Below are 26,606 nucleotides of genomic sequence, written 5' to 3' on the forward strand. Positions count from 1 at the left end.
TAAGATCCATAGAGTCATCAACATCAGGCATCGTTTCATCTTCTTTTGCACCCTGATTTCCAGTGTCAGCTTCTTTGTCCTTCCTTAGCATAGGAAGGTTGTTGATCTTCTTGAGGGCCATAGCTTCGTCAAAGGTGACATCGTGACTTATCTCAGCTTCCTTTTGACCAGCCACATAAATTCTATATCCCTTGGAATTTTCACTATAGCCCACAAAGATTTATTTCTTCCTAGATGCACCCAATTTGCTTCTTTTCTCTTTCAGCACATGAAAATATACGAGACTTCCAAAAATTCTAAAATGAGAGACATCAGGTTTCTTACCAATGAAGATTTCTTCAAGAGTCTTGGAGTCCAATGCTTGATGAGGGCATCGGTTTTGAACATACACAGCAGTATTTGCAGCTTCAGCGCATAGGAACTTCGGAAGGCCTTATCATGAAGCATGACACGAACTGCTTCTACAATAAAGTGATTCTTCCTTTCAGCCACACCATTCTGCTCAAGAGTGTATGGCGTTGTAGTCTCCCTCTTAATGCCAACTTCTCTGCAATAATCTTGGAATTCATTGGATCCGTACTCGGTCCCATTATCAGTCCTCAATATCTTGATTTTATTCTCGGATTGGTTTTTGATCAAGGCTTTGAAGTGTCGGAACCAGGTGAACACTTCATCCTTCTTCTTCAAGAAGTAGATCCAGGTCTTGCAATAATAATCATCTGTAAAGGTGAGATGATATAAGTATCCTCCCAAAGAGTTTACAGGCATCATACCAGATATGTCAGAGTCGATCAATTGCAATATATCTATGGTCTTGCTATTAATTGAGGGGAATGGTCCCCTTGTAAGTTTTCCTTCGGCACATCCCGGACTTACACCTTCATGCTCTACTTCGAACTCAGGCATACCTGTCACCATCTGTCTCACATTAGGTAGGGCCTTATAATGAAGATGAGCAAACCTCCCATGCCATAGTTCAAATTGTAGAGATGTGACACAAGACGTGGCTCCCAATGGACTTCCTCCAACTTGATACAAGTGCCAACCTTGAACCCAAGAGTAAAATCATCTTTAAAATTTCTTTTCCAAACACGTACCTTTCCATCGATGAATGCCACCTTGAATCCTTTGTCCTCCATAGCTGAAATGGACACCAGGTTCTTCTTGAGATCGGGTACATATAGTACTTCTTCCAAATGAATAGTGTTACCTTGATTCAATTGAAGGGTAACATTCCCTACTCCCTTCACGGGATAGGTGGCATTGTCTCCAAGGATGATCTCCAAGTTTGTATCCTTTTCTATCAGATTAGAGAGGGCTTCCTTATATCCAGTGAAGTGCCTTGAGGCACCACTATCAATCAGCAAATTTCCCAAAGTGTCCGGAGAAGAGGCAGTGGAGAGGGCCGATATAAGATAGTACTCTTTCTGCTTATTAACAACATTTGATTCTTCATACTTGGAGTTCCTTGATTTCTTGGAGGGTCGACCATTTCCTTGATGTCTCGCATTCATTTTTCCTTTGCCATTGGACCTACCATTCCTTTGATCGTTGTTGTTGAAGTTGCCCCTGGAATGATTGTGATCATCATTACGCGATGTGTCCCTTCTATTTGGACACTCCCTTGCATAGTGGCCAAACTTATTGCAAACAAAACACCTTCCCTTCCTTCCTCCCTTAGATCCAGCGTTTCCAGGGAAATGACCTTTAGACCTTGCATTATTTCTCCTTTTGGCATGACAGGAGAATGTAGTGAGGTTGCTTCTATTAGAAGGAATTTCTTGCTCCACCATTCTTGTTTCTTATTGAATGCATCTCGATATCAATTCTTCAAACCCTGGAATTCGATTATTGTTGAGGAAGGTGGTTCTAAATACACACCACTCAGGTGGGAGTCCTCCAAGGGTGTTGAGAGTAAGTTCCCTGTTAGGAATGACTTCTCCAATTGAGAGTAGATCATTCTTGATCTCAGTAATCCTCAAGAAATAGGATTGAATATCCTCATCCTTCCCCTTCTTAATATCCTTCAACTTATTCTTGAGAAATAGAATTTGATTAACGTTTCTTACCTTGAACATGTCGACCAACCTGTCGTAGATATCCTTGGAGGTCTTCAATTCGGAGATGTAGGCCACCAGATGCTGGTCAATGGAATCCCTAATAATCTTCTTTGCTTTGACTTCAGCCCTATTGTACTTGGTCCTCACAGCAGTTGGTGCATTTGAAGGAAGTTCAGGGATTTTACCCTGCACATAGTCCATCACTTCTTTTTCTTCCAAGGTCAAATCAAGAGACATCTTCCATCCATGATAGTCAAATTTATCATGGAGCTTGTCTTCAGCCAAGAAGTAGGATGAGGAACCCATTGAACCTTTTGTCCTTGTCCAACTATCTTTGGTGATTTCTCTTTCACTCTTGCTTAGGCTTTGTCTTCTCCTCAACTCCGATACCATGTTAATTTTAGCCAACAATGGTATGTTCTATGCTTTAGAGCAATTTTACTTCAATTTCTTTATTAGCCCAGTATCAATATTCAGATTAGCAATCACATCAACATGATAGTAAAATGCAGATAGAACATAAACATAAACAATAGAAGACAAGCCAAGACAAGAGGACACAAGATGTGGCACCAGCGAGGGACAAACCCCAATGTGGGGAAACCCTTGATCAAATCTTCTTTTAGTCTTCAATAGTTCAACAGAGAGAGACAGTACAATTTACAAATCTGATCATTTATAACAGCAACAAGAGAGCCCTAACCAAAAAAGTCAACGTTGGTCAACAGTGCAGATTTGACCCTCAACAAATCGATCAACTTCAGTCAACTTCGGCCTCCAAATAGCAAGATAAAACAGCGCTCAAAACAATTGAATTCAACCGAGTCCAAGCCTAGTCAAATAGCCCACTTGCGGTCAACCCTAGCTGCAGTCAACACTGGTCAACGTTTAGCTTCGATTTTTGTGCCCAAAAATGTGCTCTGCCCAAACAAAGATAGCCCTCACCAAAAACACAGTCAAAGGAGTTCAACGCATGCTGGTCAATGCTTGGTCAAACTGTCCAGAAATTCGGTCTCCTAAAATTTCGCTCTCCTGAAATTTCGGCCTCCTAAAATTTCAGAGATGTGCAGAGAGGCCGAGAAATCTGCACCCAATCAATGAGGAGAGAGAGAGAAGTGTGAAGATAAGTGTGTCCAAATGCGGCTAAGTCACCTTCTATTTATATGCAAGGTTGAGGATGAATAGACGTGACCGTCGAGCTTCTGAGCCTACATAAGTTTGCTAGTCGACCTTGACAATTTGACCATAATCAAAATAAATTCATAACTTCATTTGTACATGTCAGAATCGGATGATTTTTAGATCAATCCTACACCTCTCGGAGAGAGGAATCCAAGGAAAATTTCAGTTGTCATAAATAAGATGACCCATGTGGAGTTTGGCCCTAGTTGCCAATTTTAACAATAGGGCTAGGAATTAGCTCAATAAGAAATTATAAATGAAATCCTAAAGAGAGGAGGAAGACACATCAAAATCATTGAGAGAGTGATTTTTTCAAGAGAAGAGTGAGAGACTCGGGGCTAAGGAGAAAGAAGTGTCACAGCAGGAAATTTCAACGAAGGAAATTTGTGGAGGCCTTGTTACTAAGAAATTTGAAGAGGACCAAGCTCTAGCTCACATGAGTTGAAGGCTTGCATAGGGAGGTCGTACGAGTTACAGCTCGGCTGAGGTCAAACGGATCATCTAGTATTTGGACCATACGAGGTACATGTAGGAAAGAGGAAAGTCGAGTTTGTAGATTGTGATTTTTCGATGGGTTGAGTTTTCTAGAGGGGCGAAGTATTTCCAAGTTCTACTACTGTATAAAATTTTATAATCCTTTGTGGGCCATTTTCCCTATAAGGGAGCTTTTATTTATTTTGAGAAATACAGTGAAGGATATATAAAGTGATTGATTTTCTACTTGGGTTTCTTCTGCAAAATTTTCTTGTTAAATACCAGCGTATTTTTATTCAACAATTTCAAAAAATAGTTAACTAGGTTATTTAAATTTTTCTAGGCATAAAATTGTTTAGGATATAAATCAAAACTGGTATTCAAGAAATTAACATGGTACCAGAGCAATAAACTCTAAAGGAGTGGGAGATCAATTTGTCACAATGTTACAGCAGATCAATTTCAAGCAACGAAATTTTTTCTTTGGTTGATTATTTTATTTGGAATGATGGTTGTGAATGGGCTGAAATTTGAAGAGTGGTAGGAGGGTGCATCCAACTATAGTCCTTGGAAGAAAAGAATAGCATTAGTACTCATAGAGAACGGCATTTGGGAGTTTGCTTAATAGAAACTCATCCCTCCTATCATTGTTGCACAATTGGCCATCCATAATCAAAAGGGTGTGAAAGCCAAAAGAATTATTCAAAATGTGGTGAAGGATCATGTGATCCCTCATTTATCCAAAAAGAAGACTGCCAAGAAGATGTAGAAGGCTTTGATGAAACTATACCAAAGCGATAACCAAAACAAAAAGATGGTGTTGAAGGAGAAACTCAAAGGCACAAAGATGACTAAATCAAATATAGTGGCATCTTATCTTACTGAGATCTCACAAGTTTGTGATGAGTTGGCTATAGTTGGGGAGGCTGTGACAAATCAAAAATTGGTGAGGATGGCCCTGAATGGCTTCACTGAGCCATGGACTCCTTCTGTCAAAGGCATTGTGGCATGAGAAAAACTCTCTGCCTAGGAAAGATTGTGGGATGATTTCATCCAAGTGAAGATTCCAGAGGAGTCTGTTAGGTCTCTATACTACTAGTGTAACCCCTTATTATTATTAGTGCAACCCCCTTACTATATTGTTGTGCCCATGTAATACCCATATTGTTATTATTGTGCCCCATAGAAGCCCACTATTGTTATTGTTGTGCCCCTACATTATAATTGTTATGTCGACTCTGATTATATTATGACCCCTTAGACTACTATATATAGAAAGGAGGTCTTGTCATTTGTATCATCCAACAATTGTTCATTTGTGTAATGTAAAGGAGGTTGCCCCCTCGAAAAGGCTTATTTCTAAGGAGTTTATCTATCTTTTTGTGCGTTGGTTTCATAACATTTGGTATCAAAGCTTTGGATTCTAGGGTTTCGTTGCTCCAAACAGGTCATCATGGCATTTTCGCTATAACCTTTTTTCTGCGACATTTCAAAAGCTAAAAAACAAACCCATTTGAGAAGAAATCTCGCTGAACCTCGAGTCTGAATTTCAAATCTTGTCTCACTATATATTCAAAGATATGATCTGAGGAAGTTAGGGTTTTGCAAGCTCCAGAATTTCATCTAAAACAGGCCATCGTGGAATTTTCGCTATAATGTTTTTGCTACGAAGTTTCAGAATCTAAAACAAAAACCCATTTGAGAAGAAATTGGTCTGAACCTCAGGTCTGAATTTCAGATTTTTTCTCGCTATATTTTCGGATATATGATCTGAGGAAGTTAGGGTTTTTGCAGACTCCCGAATTACATCCTAAACAGGTGACCTTGGGAAAATCATCATAAATTTCTCTCTAAGCATCAAATTGAAATTTCGTCAGAAGTTACAGAAATAGGACGGACTGTATTTTGTTTGGGTATAATTTTCAGAACCTAAGGTTGAAACAATGACACGTGGCACGTCGTACAAGTTCACTCTACTGAACTAGTCTATAATTAGGTCATCATAGGAGATTGGGAATAAATCTTTCTTTGGGAATCCAATTGTGATCAGACTTGCGGAGTTAGAAAGAGGACTCAGAGGGCTATTACAGGCCAAAATTTCAGAACTTAAAGATCCGAAATTACAAAGTTACAATCGTTTCAAGATCAAGCTCCTAAAATCAAGAAAAAGCGAGATGAGGAAGTTTGATGGCAAGGATCCGGTAAATTGGATACTACAGACGGAGAGATATTTTGATCTACATGGTGTACCACTGTTACAAAAGGTATGTATTGCATCTAATTATTTAGAACCGAATCAATTGTTATGGTATAAAGGGCTTTGTTCTCGTAAACCACTTGTCACGTGGTCAATTTTCACAGAGGAAATGATAGTACATTATGAGGATAAAAAGAGCAACACCTTCTTTAGCCAATTGATAAATCTCAAACAAAAGGGTTCAATGGCAGAGCACATTGAGGACTTTCAAAAATTGAATATAAGGGTAAATGATATTCTAGAGAAGCAAAAGATAAATAGTTTTATCTATGCCATGGAAGCTGATATCGATGGTATGAAAGCATATTGGAAGAAAGGCATGGAAGATTTGAAGAAAGACATGGAAGGTTTGAAGGAAGGTGGGACAAAGTTGCTACAAGAAAGGCCTCCTAATGACGAAAAGGATCAAGAAACGTCAAAAGAAGAGGATATACACCGGAACCAACCCTAGAGAAAGAACAAATGAATTCGACCATATCTTGTATTGCAATGGCAAGAATTACCACTCCTCAAACTCTCAAGATAGAAGGACATATCAAGAAGAAGAAGGTTCAAGCAGTGAAATATCAGGAAGAAAAGTATCAAGAAACATCAAAAGAAAAGGATACTCACCAGGAACCAACCCCAGAGAAAGAAGAAATGAATCCGACCATATCTTGTAATGCATTGGTCAGAATTACCACTCCTCAAACTATAAAGATAGAAGGACATATCAAGAAGAAAAAGGTAATAGTGTTGATTGATTCGGGTAGTACCCATAATTTTATTCATTGTAAGATAGCCAAGGAATTGAATTGCTTCCTATATCCAACACCAGAGTGTCAAGTGACCGTTGTAAGTGGAAGAACCATAAATTGCTCTAAAAGGGCCATAATATCAAGCTATCCATGGGAGAATATATATTGAATAGCCCAATGCTATCCATTCCAATGGGTGGTGCTGATGTAGTACTAGGAGTCCAATGGCTACAATCCTTGGGTACAATATCTTTTAACTTTCAAGAACTTTTCATGAAATTTTCTTCAAAAAGAAAGGAAGTTGAATTAAGGGGTATCACAGGGAAACCAGGAAAGATAACCAGCTCTAACGGAATGACAGAGATTCTAAAGAAAGAACAACGAGGCGTAATTGCACAATTATGTTCACTAATGGTTCCCACACCAAAATCATCTATTTCTCCAGATCTCCAAAAAGACTTGGACAATCATTCCAAGGTATTTGAGACTCCCAAAGGTCTCCCACGTATTCGTGATCATGATCATGCTATTCATTTGATTCCAGGAAGTGTTCCTCCAAACATCAGGCCTTATAGATATCCATATGCCCAAAGGAGTGAAATTGAACATATGGTTGCAGAAATGGTAGAGGTTGGTATAATTATCCAACCAAATTTGATAAACAAAGCAAGGGATGAATGGAAGAATGATGAAGCAAGGTGGGAACTCATTCAAGAGTTTGCCGAAGATCCCAGTTCCAACAATATTGCCAAAACTTGACAAGGAATGAAAAATCATATTGGAACCTGAAGCATTCACAGAACCGAGAAGTCGACAGCTACGAAATCGATCAATTTCAGAGTATCTCATCAAGTGGAAGAACTTACCCGCTGAAGATTCCACATGGAAGGATGATAATTTTATAAAGAAGCATCCAGAACTACTTAAGCGTTGAGGACAACACTTTTTGAAGGAGAGGGGCATGTTAGGTCCCTATACTACTAGTGTAACCCCTTATTATTATTATTAGTGCAAACCCCTTATTATATTGTTGTGCCCATGTAGTACCCATATTGTTATTATTGTGCCCCATAGAAGCCCACTATTGTTATTGTTGTGCCCCTACATTATTATTGTTATGTCGGCTCTGATTATATTATGACCCCTTAGACTCCTATATATAGAAAGGAGGTCTTGTCATTTGTATCATCCAAGAATTGTTCATTTGTGTAATGTAAAGGAGGTTGCCCCCTCGAAGAGGCTTATTTCTAAGGCGTTTATCTATCTTTTCTATCTTTTTGTGTGCTGGTTTCATATCGGAGTCTTTGCATGGAGGCCAACATAGGGGTGATGATGAGAAGCTTTCCCTTGCCAATCAGGCAAGGAATGGCAAAGGGAAGGCCAAGAAGAATTCAAGAGGATAGATTAGCTCAAAGTCTGGGAAGAAGAACGACATGACCAAGGTGAAATGCTTTGCTTCTCACAAACTTTTCCATTATGCAGGTTAGTGTCCGACAAAAAGAAGAGACAGGGAAAGGCACAAGAAGTTGCAGCATCAACAAAAACACAGGTTAGTCAATTTGCCACCAACTTAGAGAGAGTTATCATTGGTGTCTTGTCTTTCTAGAACTATAGCCAAGGGTGCATGGTTCGTGGACAGTGGTGTTCCTTGTCACATGATGGAATCATGGGAGTTATTCACCAATATTTGAGAGGGAGACTCACATGTAGCTTGGTAACAATGTTGGCTGTGTTGTAGAGGGTGTTATGATTATTCAGTTTCAACTAGAGTGAAGAGGTCCTCTGCAGGTAACAAATGTGATATATGTTCCAGAGAAAACCAAGAACCTACTTGCAGTCTCAGGCTTCAGCCTTAGAGAACAAAGGGTATGAGGTCTATTTCTAGGATGGACAAGCACTTGTTAGGTTGAGAGCTTCCATTCCATGCTCAAGACAAGTAATTGGAAGCAAAGAGGGTAACTTGTACTAGTGCATGGCAGTGATAAATTGTGTGAGTTATTGCACAAGAGGATGGCTCACTTGCATCATAGAGCTTTACCAATATAAGGGAGATTGTCACTAGTCTTCTAGAGTTCAATGTAGAGCAGCAGGGTGTGTGCAAAAGATGTACACTTGGCTAGTATGCCAAGGCTACCTTTCCTAGAAGTGATAGCAAATCTAAGGGAGTGTTAGATATAGTGCATTCAAAAGTGTGTGGTCCTATGTCAATGGCATTTTTTAATGGTTACAATTACTGCGTGGCCTTCATTGATGATTTTTCAAGGAGGGCGTGGATATACTTCATGAAGACCAAGGATGAGGTCCTCAGACAGTTTCAAGAGTTTAAGGCTCTTGTCGAGAACCAAACAGGAAGGTCAAAGTTCTGAGATCAGAGAATAAGGGTAAGTATACCTCCAACGACTTCAAGAATTTATGCAAGGAGGCTGGAATTAAAAAGAAGCAAACAGTACCTTACAACCCTCAGCCTAGTGGTCATGGTGGTTTTCCTAATTAGGAAGAATGTTGCATACTTGGAGGGCCACAAGTGTGGTGGCACATTACATGAATTTACTTAGTCATCTCACTATATTTGTGCATATCGTTCGAGAGTGAACTTGTGGAGACACGTCTTGATATTCTTCGAGGTGTATCTTTATTTATTTCATGGAGTTTGACATTGTCAAAACCCTAATTCACCCTTATATCCTTTGATTTGTTTTGTTGCAAGTTGCCCACATACTATTTTAGGGTTTGGCTACTTCATTTATGACATTCATCCATGGAGTTAGTTGCCTTAGGATTTGCACATGTGGATCAGTTGCATGCATCTTGTGGACAACTTGCAATTTTTGGAGGTTGATTATGGAACATTCTCCTAGGAGGAATATTTTATTGTTGCATCTCTCATGCACTTTGTGAACCTCTCTAGGAAGACCCTTTAGCACATCCCCCTAGATTAAAGAGTATTTTATTATATTTTGCATGCATCCATTATTGGAGGGTGAATTCTGTGTCAACCCATTTAGTATTTAACTTGGTATTATTATCTATTTTAGGATGAGGGTGACCTCTCCTGAGGAGGTTAGAATCCACATGTTCTGATATTGTCATCCATGGATCTAACTACAGTTTTTACTATTTGTTGACTTGACATAGATTTAGAAAGATAATATATTTTATTGTACGTGTGAAATGAACCAATTTGATTCATATAATGGATATCCAAAATAAATGGGATAACATTAAATAATCCATACATGTTAAAATATTATATTGAATAAAAATATGAGAAAACATTATAAAATTACAATGTAGGGCCATGTATAAATATTCCGAAGCAGGTACCTTTTCATTAAAAGTTGTGCCCCTTCATTACAATTTCTCTCTTCATCAATTATTGATTATTAATTCTTTTGTTTTTATATATGTACGTATTTATTTCATTATATTGCCTTCCCCTTCAAAAAGCTTTGTCCTCAGGGCATTTTATGGAGAAACTTATGTCTTCATCTCAGCATGCAACTTCTCTCTTCATCAATTATTGATTATTAATTCTTTTGTTTTTATATATGTACGTATTTATTTCATTATATTGCCTTCCCCTTCAAAAAGCTTTGTCCTCAGGGCATTTTATGGAGAAACTTATGTCTTCATCTCAGCATGCAACACCTTCTCATGATTTCCTATTCTTGAAGTTGTGATAATTGACAATAAGAGACAATATTAGTCATGAAGATTGAGCAGAACTGTCTTATTATGACAGTCTCAGACCACCCTGTTTCAAATTTTTACAAAATTGTGTGGCAATGACTTTTGTGATTTGGGGATAAGATTCCACACTTGGGCTTCTTTTCAATATATCAGGACCTTTAATTCGGTTCTCATATTGACTTCGCCTTTGATTAGCTTCTTGAATAACACAATGACCTTTATAATTTGGATGATGCTAAAGCATCCTTATATCTTGCATCTACTTTTTGTGAACCTTGTATTTTGGTACTTCCGATGATATGGTGTTTGATAAGATTGCATTTAGATCTGTAGAAATTCCTTCCTTCGCTGTTTTAATTTTTACAACCAGCAACTTCTATATTTCAATGGGATCAATGATTGCTTCTTTCCTGAAAGTTGTTATTTGTTCTATAGCAACTTCTTATGTAAACAAGTCTTGTTTATGACACTTTAAGCGTAAATGTGCCTCCTTATTTTCTGGCTTGTCAAAATTATTTTTCAAGTCTTCGAATTTTCCAAGCAATCTATGGTTAAGGCCATCTACATAATCATGAACTCATGACTTACAATACCCTCATAAAGTAATAAAGTAGATCATCACTTAATAATATGTAATTCACTAAAAGGACAAAATAGACTACAAAACAAAATATATCGTAGAGCCAATTTTACAGCCAACACCAACACATGCAAGAAATGATTTATCTAAAGATGCTTACTCAAACAACACATAATAACACATCCCAACTTCATAGCTTTATGTGAAATATATACTTCTTAATGTCTAGAATGCATGAATGATGAAGAAAACAGAAACATATCCAGGAATAATGGATAGAAAGCTTACAGTGAGAATTTGAGCCACCTGTATGGAAAGAGCCAACTGGTTCTATAGGCGGTCTATGAATTTCCAGGTCTTTCTGCACAACTTTTCCAAATCCTCCTCTAGGTTCAGTGAGAATTAAGGAAAAAGTACTAATCATTCATATCAAATATTAAGAGGAAGGAAAGTGCACCCAACTGTGCTATGAACCTTTATGCCAAAAACAGTGAGTCTATCAGCTCTGAAAACTCAAAAAAAAAAACTTTTAAAAGCACAAAATAGCCAGACAACTATAAGACAGGTCATAAATAATAATAGATAGACTAGATTGTAAAAGCAAATGCCATCAACCTGCAGATTAGGGGAGCATCTATCTTTGATTAGAACAAAATATAGTAAATACCCTTTCAAAAACACAAAAGGGCTATATTCCAATAGCACTCTTAACAGTTACAAATTCAACATGTATACCGTCTTCTAGGATAGGATAGCCAAAACTAATTGAAGTTCTCAAAAGCTAACAGAGAAATCTTATTTCATCTTTGGTTAGTAGAATTGCTCTTCAACATTGTCCCTATCGTGACGGCCGTTTTCACAACAGTTTGAGCACTCTCCTTCATGTCTGGGAAAACTTGAGACAAGGCAGCAAGCTGGAGGATGAGTTGCCAGGCAGCTGCAAGAGTGGCCTGAAGACTAAAAAATGTAGATTTAGTGCCTTATTCCAGCAGGCAGTCAAGGCAGTCAATCCACACAGAATGGTGAGCTCTCTTGTTTCAGGAACATTTCAGGCTTGAGTAAAGCTTTGAGCATTGTGACTGAGAGATTGGTCAGTTGTGCCAAGCACATGACAAAGCTGGAGCAAACTGGTGGTCGGGCTGAAGCTTGGGTTCAGAAGTTGCAGGCTTTGACCAACCAAGTAGAGACTTGGGCACTGCCTAAGTTGGGATCATTCAGAAGGATGCCCAAGATGACAACAATACGCATTGGAAGCATCCATACTTGCATCCATAGGTAAGAATATTGCTTGTTTCCTTTGTTAACAGAATCATTTTGCCATGAATTGTCCTTTAAAGAAGTTGTTGGAAGACTTGGAAGAAATCCAAGTGCAATTAACTATGAAGGTGAAGCCAGCAGCCTTGGCAGCAGGGCAGCAGACTTCAAACACGATGTTGTAGGTTTTGGCTGCCTTTACATTTCATCTTAAACCAACTTGTACCTTCATCTGTTTTTATTTTTTCCATATTATCATTTAGTAGGTCACACAACTGCATACACTCATCTACAATCCTTCTACAAACAGGGTTACATGTGTTGAAGAAAGTATGACTAGGTTTGGTATTTACAAATGTAACTTTGATCTTTGTACTTGTCAAGAAAAAGAAATATTATTTTTGTAAATTAAATGAATGAGTTTCTTGCTCATTTCATAGGTCTAGAAAAGTCAAAGAGTCAAAGTCATATGTAAGGAGCTCTTCTTGAGCCTTCATGTAGTATATATGGGTCAATCGAATGTCTAAGAACAGCCCTCCAAGACCAGCACAATCCTCTTGAAGACAAGCAAGCAAAATGATGAAAAATGAATGAGTTTCTTGCTCATTTCATAGGTCCAGAAAAGTAAAAGAGTCAAAGTCATATGTAAGGAGCTCTTCTTGAGCCTTCATGTAATATATATGGGTCAACCGAATGTCTAAGAACAGCCCTCCAAGACCAACACAATCCTCTTGAAGACAAGCAAGCAAAACGATGAAAAACACAGTCACGTCGGCGAGCAAAAATGAATTTAAAGTCATGTCGGTTCACTTGGTAATGTCGGCTTATTATGGAGGCACAACACCTATAAATAGGCAGCTAGAGTCACCACAGAAAAACAGAACTTCAGATCACAGGACTTCGGATCACTCTGAAATTTCGGTGACACATAATCTCAGGCAAGCACAGTGACAGGATCTCAGTGGCAAGCACAGTGATACATAATCTTGGGTCTCTCTGTGATGTTTTGTGGGAAAAAGGACTTTGGATACCTCTGTTATCCTCGGTGATGATCACAGTAAAGTATATCAGTCTCATGACCATGATCTCTTCTAGTTTTCAATGACTACTGTCTCGAAAGTTACAGTCTTGGCATGCATATAAAGAACCTCAGTCATACTCTGTCTCAGCTTGCATATATACGCAGTCACAGTCTTGATGTATCTACAATGGAGAGGATCATATAGTCTCGGCATAACATCAAGACACAGTCATGATCTAAGTATAGTCACAACTATGATCTCAGATCTCTGTAGTAGTGCAGCAAGATGATACAGTAATGATGGTGCAGTTGAGACGATGTGAAGATGGAGTAATGGTGCAGAAGCAATGATCTCATTGTCATAATGAGTATCTCAGTAGAAGCACAATAATGTTCTCAGTGATGACAGCAGCAAGGAAGATCTCAGTAATGCAGTGATGATGAACTCAGCAACGACAAAGAAGAGGATTGGTGTCTTGGTCTTGGAGTGGCATAGTAAGTCAAGGGTCATGGTCTTGGTGTTCGTCAATTGGAATCTCTATAAGAAGAATTATGTGCGGGTTTTCCTCTCCAAGAGGGAGAGGTTTTGGCCCTGGCAGAATGCCAACATCCTGTGTTCTTGTCTCCTTGTTTTTGGTAGCTATTTAATGAAATAAGAAACACACACTCTAATAACGTCAAAGAGAAGATTGTGCTAATAAGAAAATTAAAAATGCCTCACAAATAGTTATCAAGTCAAGAAGAATCTCATTAACTCACGTGCCCTAGATTCTTCAACAACATGAAACTCCATGTAAAATATTTTCATAAAAGAAAGTGGTCCATGCAAAAGAGCCTTGAGGTGAGGCCTATAGATGGAAAAGTGGTAAGAAGTATTATAGCATACACTGACTTTCAGCAAATGGCAGTCACCCTACCCAACAAAACTCACAATCTGTTTGTAACTTCATAGGTATCTTTCTAAGTGTTTTTTAACAACTTCAATTTGTTCACCTATTTGGTCATGAGCCAACATATTCCCAATGTTCCACAAATATTTCAAGACGAGGGTATGCAACAACATGGAATCGTGTCTAGGGGACATATGGAAGCAACCCCAAAATTTAGGTTAGTCAAACGAGACATTGGGATCCCTAACCCTGCACACATACTAAACATGTTAAATTTTAAATTTTAAATTTTAAATATACGAAAGCTATAATGTAACAGCAAGTTTGTCTAGGTTCAATGGGTTTAGATGAAGTGTAATTAGGGTTTAGAATGTAGACAATTTAGGGTTGGAGGAGTGACTAGACTCAACTCCTTTTCTAGGTACTTGTAGGCATCCCCCTTTTAATGTATACATCCGCATATGTATTTCATGTCATCCCCCCAAAAAGGGTACTTGGAAAACATCCCCACTAGAGTACCCATGTCTAGGGAGTGTGACGAGTGCACCCCCATTGCTTTCAGTGTTCAATCCAAAGTTTACTAGTAAGTCCTCATGTCAATGAGGATCAAAGGGAAAACCCCGACTAGATTTAGTAGGTCCTACTAACAAGTAGTTGAGCAAACCTATAATGGAGCTCTCAAATGCACTAGAATTCCATATGCTTCTATGATGAATTGCCATAGGAAGGAATCAAAAGCCTTCATCTTTGCTTCTTTAATTGGGAATCAAAAAAATACAATTGGATGTTGTTGATCCAACTCATGAAACCAACCACCGATAGTTATTGGTTCCTCATAGAATCCTATATTATATCACGTTCAATTTCTGACCAAAATATCTTAAGTGTTCAATCCAATATTTTCAAATAAACTTGGGTTCCTTGTCGCTTGCAAAGAATGCAAGGTAAATTAATGCATTTTCCCTTTATTTGGTTGAAGGTAAATTAATGCATTTTCCCTTTATTTTCCTTGCATTTTCCCTAGTGAGTAGGTTAGCAAGGAAAATTAGTGCATTTATGATTTTACTTTGCTTTGGTTAGAACCATAAAGGAAGACCTTGCTCTAGTGAGCAGGTTTGCAAGCTTAATTAGTCTATTTTCCTTTTAGGTTTTGTGGGAACCAAACAAGAAGACCTTCTAGAAAGTAAGTTAACAAGGTACACCGTGTTCTAGAAAGTAAGTTAACGTAAATTAATGCATTTTCCCTGGGTTTCGTTGAAGCGAGCTAAGACAACCTTGTCCTAGTGAGTCGGTAAGCCAAATACAAGGAAGACCTTATTCTAGCAAGTGGGATAAAAAGATAAATGAATGCATCCTCCCATGGTTTGGATCCAGGAAAAAACATCTTATTGTAGCAAGTTGTTTAGAAAAGTAAATTAATGTACTTTTCATTGTTTTGGTTGAAAACAAAAAAGAAGACCTTATGTTAGCAAGTTAGCAACTAGTTCAATTGGTTAGCAAGTTACCAATTGAACTAGTTGGTTCCATGGTTGAACATGTTGATTCTGTGGTTGAACCAAATAATTCAATATAAAACCAACGGAATGGCCAATCCATTCTCTTTTCGGGTCAAACTAATCAAATTGGCCTGTTTCGATTCCGGTTCAAGGATCTTCAAAAGACTACTTAAAATAGCAAATAATACTTAGTTCTAGTGACTAGGTTAACAAGGCGCCCTGAAATCCTTGCCCTTGTATGACTAGGAGCAAACAGGGAAGGCCTAAAGTTATCTTCCAATCATTTTTTACTTTCAAGTTTAAATATGCACTTTTTTATTATTAGATTTAAGATAGGGTTTGCATTGTAATTTGTTGCCTATTTTATTCTTCAATTTGCAAATTTCCTTTTGTTCAAATTCTATCATCAATAGCCTCAAGAGTGAAAGACCATGCATGGATCCATTATATGTCATTGATAAGCAAATGCATTGCAAATATCGCCAACAAAAGATCGAGGGAGGAGGGGGAGGAGGCACTCATTGTTGAAACAACACTTTCCTAGTGTAAGAGGCCAAGTAACCCCATGTGATGCACTAAAGGTGGTGATAGGGCATATCAGAATAGAAATACTCAATTAATTTGACAAAAATGAAGAGAAAAAGGGTAGAGAAAAGTCAATAAAAGAAGAAATTGCAAGGAATAGGTACCTTGCACTTATGGGAGCAAGTGTCGGTGGTGATTTTGAAATTCAAGGCTCTTCCGATATCCCTTCTACCAATGTCCATGAAGTTTGAACCCTTCCATTATGTTCCTCCCCCTCCTAGGTCTCACAATCAACCTAAAAGGAACAAGAAATTCACGCCTTCTTCCAGCTCTGCCTCTACTAGTGCCTCTCAACCAAACCCAATGGATGAAGTAATGCAAAGAAGCTGCTTTTAAATACATTGTCAAATGGTAGTATGATGCAAATACCCCCTTCAATGTTGCCCACTCACCTCATCACCAAGTTATGTGGGCCTCTACTATTGTTGTAGGAAAGGGCTTCAAAAGCCCTAGTATGCATGACTTGAGGGATTGCCCTTACAAAAAGGGTTTTGTTCATAAATGAATATTTGGAGCCATTTAGAGAGTCGTGGGCCAACATAGGTGGTACCATCAAATGGATGGACTAATGGAAAGAACCACACTATCATAACGTTCCTTGTCTCTTACCCTCAAGGAACCATGTTTTTGGACATCAATTGATGCATCAAATAGGTTGAAAGATGCAAACCTGTTATTTGAGCTTTTAGATGAGATGGTTAGGATAGTGTGGGAACCAAATGTTGTTTAAATCATCACAAATGATGCATCAAACTATGTTCTTGCTAGAAATATGTCAAATTCCAAATATAGGACCACATTTTGGACCCCATTTGCTACAAATTCATAAATCTCATGCTTGAGGACATAGGCAAAGTGGATTGGATAAAGAATATTGTAGAGCATGCCTAGTGTATCACAAAATACATCTACAACCACTAATCAGTATTAAGCCTAATAAGGAAAAGCATTGGGGGAAAAGAGCTTGTTAAGCCTACCATCACGAGATTTGCAACTCATTTCCTCACATTGCAATCTCTCCTTTCCCAAGCACAGAACTTGCAAGAAATGTTTTCCAATGATGATTGGAAAGTATGTTACTAGACTCACAAACAAGATGGAAAATACACCAAAAGAAGGTTTTTGAGAACATTTTTTGAACAAAAGCATCAAATATTGTGAAAATTGCAAGCCCCTTGTCAAGGTATTTTGGTTCGTGGATGGGGAATGTTTGGCCATCAGTTACATCTATGGGGCTATGGATCAACCAAAGGAGAAAATACAAGCAGTCTGCAAGGATACAATAGGTAAGTATGGGCCTATTTGTGAGATCATTAATCATAAATGGAACAATCAACTCCACCACACTATACATGCAACTAGGTATTGTTGGAAATACTGAGAGGGGGTTGAATCAGTGTTTTACTTCAATTAGTTAATTTTAATCTTCAGAGCATTAAATAACATTAACATTAGATCAAAACATAATCAGGATCACATCTCATGAACAATTAACAACACCATTCCACAATGCACAACATCAAAGATAGTACATGAGATATTCAAGATGGAAATCCTTTCAGGAGAAAAACCACCAAATGCTTTTAATATAGATCTTCAAAGATTACATCAACAGGAAACTCCAACTTCCAAAATTCTCCATAAACAACTAGAAGGAGGCTCCAACCCCCAATTTATCAGCTCCAACTAAAAGGATTCTCCAACACACTGATTTGGTTTTATCAGCTCCAACTGGAAGGAGGCTTCAAACCCCTTGTTTTATCAACTCCAATTGAAAGGATGCTCTGACACCTTGCAAGCTCCAACTTGCCCTAGCACCACCTTGCCACCCTGAAGTGTTCTCAGGCTCCAACCTAAACAAGAATCCAATCTTCGCCTTGCACCACACCGCCACCTTGAAATAAAAGATAACCAAATAAGATGGATTGCACTAAATAGGCTACTCAACCACCATTACCAATAACACTGCCTCTGCTTCTGTCCAACTGTCATACTATTGTCACAATACTGTTATTAATGTCATTGTTGTCACGTTAACTCTTTCACACATGCACAATCTAATTTGCCACAGGTTTGTTCTATGCCCAACCTTAAGCTATCTCAGCTTCTGCCTTAGGAAACACAAAATCATAAGGTAGCAAGCCAACTACCTCTTTGCAATGCAATTCTTAGCATGCACAACCATACATGGTCTGCATAATCATCACATTAGCAACAACAAACTCTAACTCCTCAACCAGCAACAAATTATGTTAAACAAAGCTTTCTTGCTGGCAAAACCCTAATAGTATCTCAACAATACTTTGACTAGTACAAGAGCCTCTCTCCTCACAAACCTTAGCTCAAAAACTTGTTTCTGCAAAGGCAACTACGTCAATATTCATGCAGCTTACTCAAGATATCCAAGGCTAATGTAACTCTGTCCAACAACTCGTAGCAGCATTCAACAATAATGCCCTTAGCAAGAGTACATGACAGTACATAGGTTCAATAGCAATATGGTTTGCAACATAATTCTTTGAAGTAGCTCGGTCTAGGCAGTGTAATATTAGCAAGATACTCGGAGCTTTGATTCCTGAGCAATACCTTTTGGATATATGCCTCTAACAACAACACTGAGAAGACTTTGTGCTCAGGTGTTCGATAAAGATGAGTAATAGTGCTTCGCAACCCTACCTCAACAGATATGACCTTGATTAATATGAGCATAATACTCATCATAGATAAGCAAACCTTCAGTTATGACCTCAAAGGCATACTCCGTTATTGCAGGCTCTAGCTCAATAATACACAAGCTTCTGCCACACACAACCTCACTTACTCATACTACGTTATGTCCTCATCAACATATGAAATATGTTCATATGGCATCTCACATCAACGTACAGTGATATAAGCCTTACACAATGCTATAATATCTGTTGTCACTCAAATTGTATAGGCACTTCGACAACGACTCAGGTCGGGGGCTATCACCCTGATCCCCAACCTCTCCATTTTAGTTGTCTCCCAACAACAAGCTATGGCTGAAGAAATTTCAACCCCCACTCTGGTTATCAGTTTTCCTTATCACTCCATGCATTTAGTTTTAGATCCAAGCATGATAAAAAATCTAAGATCTGGAAATGACAATATTTTTCTGAAAACACAAATTTAGAGATTTCACAACTACTGAAATTGCAGAAATAAAACACAGTGAAATTATGACAGCCACACACAGAAAATAACACAGTGATTTTTGGTCAATGTGACCTTGGAAAAACCCCTTACAACTCTTGGGGAAAACCAGTTTGAGAGCTCTTCTTTATTTCTGAAAATGCTTTCACAGAGAAATTGAAATACACAGTAAAAATTACAGCGACCACAAATTACAACTTATCCCGATTTTTGTGCTTGAACTCCACCTCGAAAATTGTGCCAATCAGCAAACAGCCAAAACAAAAAAATTTGCAGCAATAAAACGACATTAAATGTTGTACGGTCTGCCTCAAAAAACGTGCCCAAAACTTGTTGTATGGACCGTACGAAATTCAGCAATACAGTTGCCTCGAAATTCATGCCCAAATATGCCTCGAAATTTGTGCCCTTGTTGTTGTCCCTCTTCCTTGATTTTTGTGGTCCCTCTTCCTCGATATCTGTGTCTTTCTTCTGCTGTACGGTTTTGCCTTAGGATGCGTGCCAATAAATGTTGTTGCCCAGATTTGCTGAAATGTCTTCTTGCTGCTCTCCTTCACTTCCTCACAGCTCTGTAATTTTCTCCTTGCTCTCTCTTCTCTTTCTCTCAAATGCTCATAAAAGAATGAATGCTCTTTTCCTCTTCTCTTCTCCATTTACTCTCTAAATGACCTCTTGGGTTACCCTAAGATCTAATGGTTGAGATTCATTTAAATCTAGGGATGAGAATAAATGTGCATTTAATTCTCACTTTCTATTTTTTAACTCACCTACTTCAATAAAGACCCACTTAGCCTTTTATTTCCATAGTCACTTTTTCACTTTCTAATTCTTCATTGACATTAATAAAGTCACCTTTAAATTAGAATGTAACTTTACCACTTATAAAGTCAATTTTAAATTAGAATGTAACTTTACCACTTATAAAGTCACTTTTAAATTAAATTGACTTTACCACTTATAAAGTCACTTTAGGAGAAAAGTACAAATAAATTTGGACACTTTTCCCTAGGCCAAAGATCAAAGCCTTAGGGAACCACTTGTCCTCTGGTACCCAAATTTTAACACTCCCTCTTACCGAGGAAAGTGTTCCTCACCACTCCCATCTTGTCTCTAAAGTAGACATGCTTGCCCCATGGTAAGGCTTTGGTGAAAATGTCTGCTACCTGCTCATTTGTGGAAATGTACTCAAGCTTGACAGCTCCCTTTTGGACATAGTCTCTAATGAAGTGATACTTGATCTCAATATGCTTTGACCTATCATGAAAAACTGGATTCTCCGTGAGTTTTATGCAACTCTGATTATCACAATAAATTATTGAAGGTCTCAATCACTGACTAAATAGACCAAACAACATCTTGCGAAGCCATATGGCCTCACAACTAGCCAAACTAGCAGCCATATACTCTGCCTCAGATGAGCTCAATGCAATTGACTATTGTTTCCGGCTGATCCACGACTCTACTGTCGAACCCAACCCAAAACAGCACCCGGAAGTACTCTTCCTATCTGAAGCACAACTTGCCCAATCTGAATTCGTGTACCCTGCCAGTGTCACTCCATCACCCTATCTATAATCCAGACCAAAATCCACAGTCCCCTGCAAGTAACGAAGAATGTGTTTTGCAGCCACCCAGTGCACTCTCCTGGGCTCACACATGAACTGACTCATAGTGTTAACTGCAAAACATATATCTGGTCGAGTGTTGACCAAATACATCAAACAACCAATCAACTATCTGTATAGAGTAGGATCCACCAACTCGGAATCAGAAGCATGAAGCTTCTTCCAGTTAGTGATCATAGGTGTAGACATGGGTTTGCAGTCCTCCATGTGAAATCTGCTAAGAATATCCACAATGTACTTCCCTTGTCCCAGGAAGAAATGCCCCTCCTCCTGCCACACCTCCAATCCCAGAAAATAATGCATCAAGCCGATATCCTTCATCTCAAACTCTGAAGCAAGATCTCTCTTGCAGCCCTCAATGAGTCTCTCTGCACCAGTGATGATCAAGTCATCAACATACAACACCAGAATGAGAGGCTCCTCACCCACCACAATGAAGTATAGGTTCGGATCAACCTCACTCTTTGTGAAACCCAACTGCTGCAAGTATGAATTAATCCTCAAGTACCAAGCTCTGGGAGCTTGCTTCAGGCCATAAAGTGCCTTTTTCAATCTACATACATGGGACTCCTTCCCATGCACCTCAAAGCCCTGCGGCTGCTCAATATAAACCTCCTCCTGAATGAAGCCATTGAGAAATGCGGTCTTCACATCCATCTGGTGGATCTTCCAACCCATCTTTGTTGCAATTGATATAATGGAGCGAATAGATGTATATCGAACTACGGGAGCGAAAGTCTCCTCATAGTCAACTCCCTCTACCTGTGAGAACCCTCTCACCACAAATCCAGCCTTGAAATTCTCGATGCTGACATCTGCAGCATGCTTTATCTTGTAGAGCCATCTAGAAGTAACAACTGATTTACCTTCAGGCCTCGGCACTACCTCCCAAACATCGTTCTTCATAATAGAAGAATACTCCTCCATCATGGCCTCTCTCCAGACCTGCTCGCTGGCTACCTCCTCATAACTAGAAGGCTCGGAGTCAACAATGCTTGTTACCAATGCCATGTAACTACAGAACCGCTTAGGTGGTTCACTCTCTCTAACCTGTCTCTTTAGCTTAGCAACCGATGTGGCCTTGCGCAAGGTATCTTGAAGCCACTTGTGCTTCCTCTTCCCTGAGCATACTTCTCCCACCGGAGTGAAAGAATCCTCATCATCATCAAAAGCCTGAACTCCTGAAGGCCTGCCAACTGACCTCATGCCTAAATCTGTGCCTGTAGATGCTGAAGTACTGTGCGAACTGTCCATTAGTGGACTACCCTGTGAACTGCTCTGTGGACTGCCCTGCATGTTGCCCGAAGAACCACCCACCTGACTCTAAGAGCCACTGCTCACTGATGGACCTGACACTGTAATTGATGTACCTCCTGATCCCAAACCACTGGATCCCTGTGACAGACTCAGCTGCTCCTACGGGTCTGGTGACTCTGGATACTCTAACTCATGTGACCTCCTGAAAGCTCTCTCCTCCTTGAACTTCACATCCCGCCTGACAACCACTTTCCTCTGCGCAAGAATATAAATCCAATAAGCTTTCGAGGTCTCGCTATAACCCACAAAGATGCCCTTGTCTGCAATGGGCTCTAGCTTGGTCCTGTTCTCCTTGGGGACATAGGAATATGTAACGCACCCAAAGATACGAAAGTGCCCAACATCAGGCTTCTTCCCAGAAAAGGCCTCCTCTGGAGTCACATTCCTCGAGGCATGATGTGGACTCCTGTTCTGCAAGTACACAGTAGTGTTGCAAGCCTCTGCCCACAAAAATAAAAGTAACCCCTGATCATGAAGCATGGCTTTGGCAGCCCCTACAATGGATCTGTTCTTCCTCTCTGCAACCCCATTTCGTTGGGGGTTGTAAGGAACTGTGAACTCCCTCCTAATGCCTGCCTCAACACAAAATTCAACAAACTCACCAAGGGTATACTCCCCTCCATTTTCCGGCTTGAGGACCTTGATCTTCCTACCTGTTTGGGTCTCCACAAGAGCTTTGAACTCTTGAAACCGCTTGAAGACCTCACTCTTGGTCTTCAAGAAATAAATCGAGGTCTTCCTGGAGTGGTCATCAATGAATAAAACATAGTACTCATAGCCACTCAAGGATACATGAGACATCTAGCCACTCACATCGGTATGAATCAACTCGAGGATCCCGGTCTCTCTGCTGTCACTGCTGGGAACGGGATCTAGCAAACTTCCCCATAGCACATCCTCTGCATACATCAAGGTGATCAGAACTGAAATCTGGCACACCAGTGGTGATCTCCCGCAATGTACCAGTGGTGCCAAATCTCACACAACTCTGAACTGCTAGATCTGTTGTCGGTCTTGTCTTGGGTGCTGCTACTCAATGCCATCAGGGACTGGAATGAGAACTTGTACACCTTGGCATGGCGCACACCAATCACTCTAGCTGAAGAAGCTGGAGTTCCCCTAGGATATATAAGCACCTTCCCTCTGCTGAACAACACATCATAGCCTCTGTCCTCAAGTACTGAGACGGATATCAGGTTCTTCTTCATTCCAAGCACATATACAACATCTGACACTTTCAAGGGAGGTTTGGGTCCCCTATCAAATGTCAATGTCCCCACACCAACTGCTCTAACAATGTTATCATCACCAAGTACTACCTCCATATTAGTATCACCCTCTGAAAGCTCTAATAAGTACTCTCTTACTCCTGTCATGTGGCGGGAAGCGCCACTGTCAACATACCAAATGCTAGAAGATGCTCTGCTAGTAGCGGGGAATGGACACTCCCTCTAAACCTGTATGGCAGGTGATCTTGTACTAGCAGCCTCACAAGCTATGAACCCAAACTCCCGATCAAATCTCTCGGAGAAGCTCTCTATATCTGCAAAATCTGCCATGGGTTTGTCTTTCCCTTTATTATTCTTCTTCTCTGGACACACAACAACATAGTGTCCCAACTTTTGACAATTCCAACATTTGACTTTGGAATAGTCCTTCTCCTTGTTTTGTTGCTTGCCTTTACCTTTATCTTTGCCTCCACTGTTGGAAACTTGCTTCTTGGATCTGCCCTTCTTGCCTCTTGCTAACAATGCTACATTGTCATCCTCCTCCACTTGTTTAGCTGCCCCAAGATGGTTCTTTCTGATCTCGTTCTGAATGCAATCATCCCACAACCTCTCCCAATCTGGAAGGATTGCCCGTGCAACAATGCCATCCACAAAATTCTCTCAAGTCTTGGGAAGACCATTCAAAGCAATCCTCACCAACTCAGTGGGTGCAATGATCTCACCTACGGCTGTCAAGTCATCTCTCACTGAAGTGATCTTTGTGAGGTATGTTGTAGCATTGCCAGTGTTAGCCATTCTAATGGCCTTCAATTTCTCCATTGGGACCTTTTTCTATTTTCATTTGAGCTCTGGTAAAGACTGGTCAAGGCTGTCCACATCTCATGTGCACAAGTCTTTCCTCTCACATGAGGAATGACATGGTCTTTGATTCCTTCCAGAATCAATCTTTTTGCCTTAGCATTCTTTTTGTTAAACTCTGCCAACTGTACAGGGTCAGCAGGTACTACTATTGGGTTCTGTGTGGTATTTACCATAATGCCCTAGACTTCTACTTCCTCAAAGATGCTCTAGATTCTCTCCTTCCATGCACTGTAGTTGTTCTGCCCATCCAACCTGTCTTCAACTCTCAAACCCAAAGACATGTTTCACTGTCCTACCAAACTGAAATTTTCAAATCTGTGGTAAAGGTTTCTGTTTTCTGTGTAAAAATCAGTTTGCTGTAATTTTCACTTTGTTGTCCCAAACTGCACTTTTCAGCCAACCAAGCTCTGATACCATGAAGAAATTTCAACCCCCACTCCGGTTATCAGTTTTACTTATCACTCCATGCATTTAGTTTTAAATCCAAACATGATAAAAATTCTAAAATCTGGAAATGACAATATTTTTCTGAAAACACAAATTTAGAGATTTCACAACTGCTGAAATTGCAGAAATAAAACATAGCAAAATTATGACAGCCAGACAGAAAATAACACAATGATTTTTGGTCAATGTAAACCTAGAAAAACCCCCTACAACTTTTGGGGAAAACCAGCTTGATAGCTCTTCTTCATTTCTGAAAATGCTTTTACAGAGAAACTGAAATACAGAGTAAAAATTCCAGCGACCACAAATTACAACTTATCTCGACTTCCGTGCTTGACCTCCACCTCGAAAATCGTGCCAATCAGTGAACAGCTAAAATAGAAATTTTTCTAGCAATAAAACAACATTAAATATTGTATGGCATGCCTCGAAAAACATGCCCAAAACTTTGTTGTACTGACCGTACAGATTTCAGCAGTACAATTGCCTCGAAATTTGTGCCCAAATATGCCTCGAAATTCGTGCCCTCGCTACTGTCCCTCTTCGTCGATTTCTATGTTGTCTCTCTTCCTCAATATCTGTGTCTTTCTCCTATTGTACAACTATGCCTTGGGATGCGTGCCAATAAATGTTGCTGCCCAGATTTGCTTAAATGTCTTTTTGTTGCTCTCCTTCACTTCCTCATTGCTCAGTGATTTTCTCCTTGCTCTCTCTTCTCTTTCTCTCAAATGCTCATGAAAGAATGAATGATCTTTTACTCTCTAAATGACCTCTTGGGTTACCCTAAGATCTAATGGCTGAGATTCATTTAGATCTAGGGATGTGAATAAATGTGCATTTAATTCTTACTTCTATTTTTTAACTCGCCCATTTAAATAAAGACCCACTTAGCCTTTTATTTCCATAGTCACTTTTTCACTTTTTAATTCTTCACTAGTTTTAATAAAGTCACCTTTAAATTAGAATGTAACTTTACCACTTATAAAGACACTTTTAAATTAGAATGTAACTTTAACACTTATAAAGTCACTTTTAAATTAAATTGACTAACCACTTATAAAGTCACTTTAGGAGAAAAATACAAATAAATTTGGACACTTTTCCCTAGGCCAAAGATCAAAGCCTTAGGGAACCACTTGTCCTCTAGTACCCAAATTTTAACAATGGCGGATAGACCCTGTGGGAATTAAATGATGAAGGACAAGTTGGGAACCAACGAGTCTGAGAGACACAGTTGAGTGGCCTAGCAACTTGGTTTAATTTAGCAAGATTTTAAGGATTAGATTAAATTTATATTTGAGACCAGTGACTTATGGAGTCAATACTCTTGCTTTATGAAATTGAGACCAAATGTCAGATTTGATGTTTTTCTAACCTATATGAAATACAAATCCTAAGACCTGGGTGTGATGCAAAAGATCTTGGTTATTTTTAATTAAATGCCTAATCTAAGTATGACCTTCCCTTAATTGTTTTGAAACTAGGCTTCCAGATAGGTTGTGGTAAGCAGGCCAACAGGAAGCAAGCAAGGGCTTGATTAACGATACCTTTTGTTAGGCTCCTATCACTCGATGCCTCTAGCGCTGAAGAAATTGTGGCTCTAACGACTACAAGGTCACCGTGTTAACCACCGAGGAGTTGCTAAGCCCATCAAGCTAGATGAGAAGGGTGGCCCTAAAGGTCTATCAACCAAGCTTATGCTTGGAAGTACATTATTAATGCAA

At 39.3% G+C, this 26,606-nt stretch overlaps 1 protein-coding gene across 2 annotated transcripts in view; it reads right to left on the reverse strand.

Moving 5' to 3' along the window:
* CBP20 (CAP-binding protein 20) overlaps positions 1-26,606 on the reverse strand; it is a 171,142-nt gene that overhangs the window by 47,856 nt on the left and 96,680 nt on the right. For both annotated transcript variants that reach the window (XM_089432422.1, XM_089432421.1), the window contains exon 5: positions 11,269-11,370. In XM_089432422.1, the coding sequence (XP_089288548.1) occupies positions 11,269-11,370 (102 nt within the window). The remainder of the gene's footprint in view (positions 1-11,268; positions 11,371-26,606) is intronic.

The sequence above is a fragment of the Pinus tabuliformis genome, chromosome 5_1, assembly GCF_031772625.1.
Source record: "Pinus tabuliformis cultivar Carrire ecotype Pingquan chromosome 5_1, CPIR1, whole genome shotgun sequence".
Lineage (NCBI taxonomy): Eukaryota > Viridiplantae > Streptophyta > Pinopsida > Pinales > Pinaceae > Pinus > Pinus tabuliformis.